The sequence below is a fragment of the Galeopterus variegatus genome, unplaced genomic scaffold (assembly GCF_000696425.1).
Source record: "Galeopterus variegatus unplaced genomic scaffold, G_variegatus-3.0.2 Scaffold4463, whole genome shotgun sequence".
NCBI lineage: Eukaryota > Metazoa > Chordata > Mammalia > Dermoptera > Cynocephalidae > Galeopterus > Galeopterus variegatus.
Window position 1 is genome coordinate 128,595 of NW_007730574.1, and position 6,932 is coordinate 135,526.

General features: G+C 60.2%; 1 protein-coding gene across 2 annotated transcripts in view; it reads right to left on the bottom strand.

Annotated features, from left to right (window-relative positions):
- PDLIM2 (PDZ and LIM domain 2 (mystique)) overlaps positions 1-6,732 on the bottom strand; it is a 15,270-nt gene extending 8,538 nt beyond the window's left edge. Inside the window, exons 1-5 of one of the 2 annotated variants that reach the window (XM_008587602.1) lie at positions 6,625-6,732; positions 5,796-5,947; positions 3,565-3,634; positions 3,280-3,431; positions 3,082-3,160 (exon numbers count right to left, since the gene is read on the bottom strand). In XM_008587602.1, the coding sequence (XP_008585824.1) occupies positions 3,082-3,160; positions 3,280-3,431; positions 3,565-3,634; positions 5,796-5,947; positions 6,625-6,717 (546 nt within the window). In that variant the 5' untranslated portion in view covers positions 6,718-6,732. The remainder of the gene's footprint in view (positions 1-3,081; positions 3,161-3,279; positions 3,432-3,564; positions 3,635-5,795; positions 5,948-6,624) is intronic. The other variant, XM_008587601.1, reaches the window with a different exon arrangement.
- Between the last annotated feature and the right edge of the window lie 200 nt (positions 6,733-6,932).

Genomic DNA, 6,932 nt, shown 5'->3' on the forward strand with positions numbered 1-6,932 from the left:
GGCAAGGCAGTCAGCACCCAGCTATGAAGGAGCGTGGGTTCTGCAAGGGGCCGGGCAGGGGGCGGAAGGAAGAAGCCAGGTGACACCTAAGCACAGACACCCCTCGGTGCACATTCCTCTCTGTGAAGTCATGCCACGCGGTTTCAAAGATGTTGTGCATTGGGGCCTGGCTCTGAGCCGGCGGAACAAGCAGCGACGAAGCGAGCCGACACTTTGCCAGAGAGGAAACAGAAACACAAGGGAGCAGTGCAGGGGCCCAGACCCCCTGGGAGTCAGGCCCGGCTGTCACAGGCCCTCTCTCCTAAGAGGGCCGGGATCTGGGCTGAGCAGCCTCCCCTGCTGCCCTGGGAGGTCTGGCCCTGCCTGCCATGGCGCTTTGGGATGCTTTGGTAAAACGCTCCACATGTAAAGGGACTGAGTGTCTGTGGTCAAAGTGTCAGCATCAGCCACCTGGGGACTCAGAGGCAGGGCTGGGACTCCACGCCTGAGCTCCTGCACAGCCATCTGTGGTCAACTGAAGGACTGTGAGATCATTTCCTCAGGTACTCAAGAAGGTGTCACATCTGCAGACAGGCCAGCATGTGCCCTGCAAGAGGCACCGGCCCAGGGGTGAGGGAGGGCTGACATCAGCCCAGGCTTCCTTCACAAGCCAAGTCCTCCTTCCTGGCAGAGGGAGAGACACTTTTTTCACTTGGCATCCGCTCACCAAGGCCTGTGCCTACCTGGAGGGGGCAACTTATAGTTTCCAGAAGGGCACCGTACAGGCTGGTGTTGTCCTACACCCCAGGCTCTCTGCAGCCTCAGGCAGCTCAGGAGCCAGCTGCAAGGCCATGGCAGCTCTGCACGTCCAGGCCACAGTCTCTTCCCTGCAGAAGCTCTGTCTCCTCCCTGTCTCCCAGGCAGCTGGGCACCCAGACCATGACAGAAGAGCCTTTCAACTGCAAGTCCAGGAAGGCTGCTCCCTCTCACCTGCCCATCAAGACCTTGTCTGTAGTCAGCACCTCCAAACATGTTCTAGGGAACACAAGCATGTTCAGAAGTGGCGGGGAGTTGGGGGTGAGAAGCCAGGAGAAATTCTGCAGTTAAACAAGTTTAGGAATTTAACAAAATCAAATGTGTTTCTTTCTCATGGGACTTAGAGCCTTTAAGATGCTCAAGTGTACAGTGACTCTCAAGAGGGCACAGTGGGACCCTGTGACTCCCACACCCACCAGACCACAGCCTCATTTGTAGGCCAGAATGTAAGCTCTGTAGGAATTTCTGTTTTTCCGCTAACGCAGCCCAGGGCCTAGAAGGGTGTCGGACACAAAGCAGCTGCTCGGTAGATAGTTGTCGAAGGCATGCCCAGAGTCCTGGGGGTCAGAGAAGAGAACTCAGAGCCTGATTGAGTCGACTTGAGGCCCCAAGAGAAGAAGAGGGGCTTGTCAGGGTCACACAGCAGAGGTGGGACTACCCCAGGTGTCCCCGCCACCCAGCCAGGCTCCTCTTTATACCACACAAGGACTTGTTAAAGCACCGATTGCTACCCCGCACCTCCGCCCAGCTCAGCAGGTCTAGGCTGGGGCCTGAGACCTTGCATGTCTGACAGGTTCGCAGGGCTTGCTGCTGGTTTGAGAGCCACCCCTCTGTGCCACCCCACATCCCACTTTTGCCCCGGGTTGGGGACACCATCAGGAAGGAGCCCCTCCAAAGTCTCGCCCTTGAGCACCATAGTCCTGCTGAGACTTTCCTCCTGTGGACCACCATGTGGGGGGGGGGCGGGGAGAGAAGGAGCCCAGGAAGGTTGTCCCCAGGAGGCTTAGCTGACGGCAGCCCTAGGCCAAGGTCGCTCCAGCTTGTCTCAGACCAAAGCCCTCCCCAGAAAGGCACCCCCAGCCCCAAGCATGCCAGGTCTTGCTAATACCACTGTCTCCCCACCTCCCAGAGTATCCGGCCCTGCTCACCATCCTCTAATCTAAACCCTACCCCGTCCTACCTCCAACGTCCAGCAAAATTCCTGACAAAGCCTTCTCAGGCCACTCCAGCCCACACTCACCCTCCCTCCCAGAACGCCTCCTGCTTTTATAATTAATACCACACTGCTTGCTGCTTAATTGTTCCAAAACTGCTTTGCATGTTTGTCTTATCTCCACAACTACATCCTAAATTCTTTAAAGACATCCCTGTGCTCACAGTGCCCGGCTGGCCACCAGGCGGACACACAGTGGGTCACCAGGGAGCCCTTCCTGGGCAGCCCCCCAAGGCTCCTGCTCCTTCCTTCTCCAGAGCCCCCAGTCTCTGGTACCCTCCCCCAGCCACCCCAAAGGCCCTGCTCTCTGGAATGCAGAATCACCCAGAGCTAGGAGTCCAGCAGCTGGGCCTCATCCCCTTCACCCCAAAGGCTGGACGTGCCCCACCGCTCTGCCCCCATCAGCTGCAGCCTGGGCCTGTTGGCTGCGTGGCTCCCCACCCCTGCCCTTGCCGAGGAAAAATACCACTGTGGGGGAGGGACTAGGCTGTCACAAGGGACAGTGGGACCCGGGTGGAGGGGAGTCCAGGGAAGAAGGGGAGTGAGGGGCAGGCAGAGGAGGAGCCAAGTATAGCTTGAGGCAGAGCCACGGTCCCACTGGGGGTTCTCTGGGCTGAGACAGAGGAGGAAGGGGGGGTGGGGGATGGGGGTCGGGGGCAGGCATGGGGCTGGGAACAGGGAGGAATGTGTTCAAGAGATGCAGCCAGAGCCGAAAGGGAACCACCCCAACAACAGCAGCAAAACTATTTCAGCCCTGGCCCAAGAGAAACACGCTGAGAAGGGAGGGGGCTGGCAGGAACAGAGAGGGCAGGCGGGGCAGGGAGGAGGTGGCCAGAAGGAGCACAGGAGTCAGATGGGCCATGGGCACGGGCTGGGCAGGGCTGGAGCATGGCGCATGTGGCCCCCACCAGGAGCACTGGCCTCCCTTGCTCAGGAGAGGAGCACGCCTGTCGCTAGGAGATGGAGGCGCTGGCTGCCAGGTGGGACCAGCGCCCGCAGCCCCAGGGGCACCACTGGCAACGAGGAGGCTCTCCTGTTTCTCTGGTTCTCTCCTCCCCCCCAGGCAGCCTCACCTGTCGGCTTCTGGGGCGGCCCCCATAGGATGAGCGGTCAGCAGCGGAGAGGCCTGGAGAGTGCGCCAGGCTCTGCACACTGGAAGGGGGAAATGGACAGTGTGTGTGCCAGGGGCCCCAGCCAGCCTGCCCCAGGGAAGAGGGTGCCCCCAGGGTCCCCTACACACAGCTACTGAGCTTCCTCAGGGCTGTGCTCACCTGCGGCTGATGGCTGTCTCTCCTATGAGGGCCTGCGGGCTGCTGGGGGGTGATGTGGGGAAGGGGCTGCCTGGCCGGGGGCTGAGGGAGGCCGGGCTGGAGTAGGAAGACCTCAGGGAGGACTGGCTGTCAGTGTGCGTCCTCACGGAGCCCTGGGGAGAGAGGGACACCAGGAAGAGCTGGGCTGCTGCACCCTGACCACCCTGTCCTCTGGCCGCAGCCTTCAGGGCCGGGCACACAGGGTGGGCAGGTGGGGGGTGCTCCCATCCAGAGGCCCCGGCTTACCTGGAAGCGAGTCACAGGCACTTCCAAAGAGCTCTCCCCGTTGGTCTGCCTGGGAGAGGCAGCCCGAGACCTGAGGAGGTCACAGAGAGAAGAGAGAGTCACAGGGCCCTGGCCCCCCACCCCGCAAGTGGCGGACGCTGTTCCCAAACTTGGTTCTCAACACTATTAAAGCATCCAGAATATTGGACAGCGGGTTGTCAACTTTGAACTTTGCCAAATGCAAAACAAACAACTATCATCCGTAGCCACTGTTGTTTCTTAAAAGAAAGTTTAGCACCAAAAGGTAGAAAAAACATAATTTCAGCAAAAAGTTCAATAAATTCTATTTCATTAGAAACTCCTCACATTGTCCCCTCCCCCCTTTTTCCTCATTTCATCCAGACTTTGTCACTGGTCAGCATCAGTTTGTAGACAGGTTTGGGGGAAGATTGCAGATTTCATATAAATAACCTTTTATATTTTAACCCACGGAGAAACTAAAGCCAGGGAAGGAAGTGAGTTGTCCAGAATCTTGAAGCCTGCCAGTGGCTGGTTCACTCACCCAGTGACTGCCACTCTCCCCACCACAGGCTTGTCCCCTGACAGCTCTGCCACTGATGGCCAGAGTACCTCTGAGAGGGTCACGCACAGTCCCTTTCTCGGGCTTTTCCCCCATTAAATGAAGGCTGGAACCGGCCCCCTTTCCTGCTAGGCGGGCAGCGAAGGACCTGGAGAGCCAGGACGATGAACAGGCCCAGCTCCCTGCCAAAAACAGCAGCCAGCCAGAGGGGCTCCCCCTCGAGTCCCCTGGGACCCCCTGCCAAAGCCCTTCCCAGTGGAGCAGGCTGTAGCCTTGAACAGAAGGTCCCTGGAGGAGCAGGAGCTGACTGAGGGTGAGGAGAGAGCCTGCTACACCATTCCCAGGTGCTACGTGGTTCCTGGACGTCTGGCCACTTCTACAGAGGTAGGTCAGCAGGAATCTCAGCCTCCCAGGGACAGGTGTGGGGTCAGAGGAGGGGATCTCGGCTCGGGTTCCAGCCCAGAGCCCTGCGACTGGTCCCAGGGCTTCTGGATGCCAGAGAGGTGTCCTCGGGGGCTAGGAAGGGTGAGACGGGGGCTTGGCAAGAGAAAAAAGAGACCTAGAGCCTTGGATTGCCCGGTGTGGAGCTAGAGGCCTGGGGCAAGCGGCCACCTCATAGTAAGTGACTGTGTCAGCAGCTCCCCGCCACCCCCATCCCAGGCTGCAGCCTCCTGTAGATTTTGGTCCCATTCCCAGATGCCATGAGGTACTCTCCAACCTCCTCCTCCAGGTCCCACTCCTGCAAACACTCAGAGGCCAGAGTGGCATGAAGGGAGGCAGCTTCTGCAGTTCCATGGGGCAGGGCAGGGCAGCTGGGTGACAGGGCCAGGAGAAAGCCTGGAGAGAGTCCAGCAGGGGTGGTGGCCCAGAGGCAGGAGGTATCCGACTCCGGTCCAGGCACTCCCAAAGGGTTCTCCTAACTGGTGGGGCAGGGCAGGGCAGCTGGGTGACAGGGCCAGGAGAAAGCCTGGAGAGAGTCCAGCAGGGGTGATGGCCCAGAGGCAGGAGGTATCCGACTCCGGTCCAGGCACTCCCAAAGGGTTCTCCTAACTGGAGGATCCCCCAGCATTCCTGGTCTGTGACTCACTGCGATGCCCCACCCAGGGGAGCCACCTGTTCCCCCCACAACCCTGGTCTCCAGGCTCAAAAACCCACAAGCCCAAGCCCAGGAATCCCCCTTCACCAGCAAGGCCCAGAAGGGTGATGGGGAAGGACGGATGGGCTCTATAAGGAATGAGGCCCCAGACTCCCCTCCACAAACCGGGACCTAAACAAAGGCCATCTCTTCCTGGAGGCAGGGGTCCTGGAGACCCACCTAGGACAAACCTTTTTTTTTTCCCCAGAAGTTTCCCCTCTCCAACCCACTTCATGCCCACACCCTGTACACTGCATGCTCTGGGGAACCAGTCAAACCCGGGCTTCCAGGTGGCTGGTGCCAGCTTGCCCTGCCCAGCCTGTGGCTGCATGCCCAGCCTGGTGCCCACCTTCACCCAGCCAGCCACAGAGACCCTTCAGCCCACCCTGCTTCCCTCTTCCCTGCTGCAGGGCCCCAGGAAGCTCAAGCTGGGGCTGAGCACTAGGCTGCGGGCAGGGGTGAGGGCGGCTGCCATGGCAGTGGGCTGGCAAAGGGGAGGGAGAAGGCCAGCGGGCCTGGGAGAAACAGACGGCCTACCGGTCCAGCTGCAGCCGCAGAGGCGAGGGGCTCTGACGGATCTTGCTCTGGGCCTCAGCATGAAGCATGCCCTCTGCACTCTCCCCGTTGATGGCCACGATGATGTCGCCAGGCCGGAGATCAGCAGCCTTGGCCTTGCCCTGCTCAGTTACCTGTAGGAGATAAGCAGCAGGTGAGTCTGAGCACTCATGCTGGGACAGTGGTGCACTCAGGGGAGGGCTGGCAGCAAGGGGACCTCCCTCTCTGCTGCCCAAGAAACACAGAAGTGGGCTTGAACGAGGCTGGCCTGCACCCCATCTAACGCTCCTGTCCCTGCCCATCGTGGCCCAGCTAGTCAGTTAATCCCCTCCAAAACCTCCAGGGGAGCCTCTCAAAGAATGCACAATGGCAGAATTTCAGGAACCGGGCTTGGAAATACTTTTGCGTAGAGAGCCCTGCCCGTGCAGATCACACCATGCAGGTGGCTGCCTGCTCACAGCCTCCACGCAAACGCTCCCCAGCCGGGGCCCAACCCGGTCAAGAGGAAACTGCCAAGGACTCAAGGGGCTTTAGTTCTGGTAACCCCCCAAAATGGCTGCCAGCAGGTGTGGGGTCAGTGACCCAGGAGAAAGGAGCAGGCTCTGTCCTTGGCCAGCTCCCTGTCACTCCCTGGAAGCCTGTTCCTGAAGTGGCCACCACATCCCCATGGCAGCAGGGCCCCGGCCCTCCCCAGTCCAACACTGCCAGCAGCCAGCCTCTGCTCCTGGACGAGAGATGACTGGGGTGTGTGGGGACCGGCTGCACAGGGCAGACCTAACTTTTGAGATGCTTTCCTGGGACCTGCCCTTACCTTGGTCACCATGATGGGTGTGTGGAAATCCCTGCCCCCTGTGATGCGGAAGCCCCAGGGCGCTGGCCCGACCACGTCCACCGTCAGCACCATACCTGAGGAAGAAAGGACCAAGGGCTGCCCACCCCGAGAAACACTGCAAGATGGCGGGGCAGAGGCGGGGAGGGGGTGAAGACGTGACGAACTCCCTCCCGCACCCCTGCGTTCCACTTCCCCCCACCCTGAGAAGCCATGACTCTGAGTTTCCCTTCCCGTGGAGACCAGCAGCTCCGAGGCAGCGGCGGTTGGGCAGCCAGACGGGCTGGCTG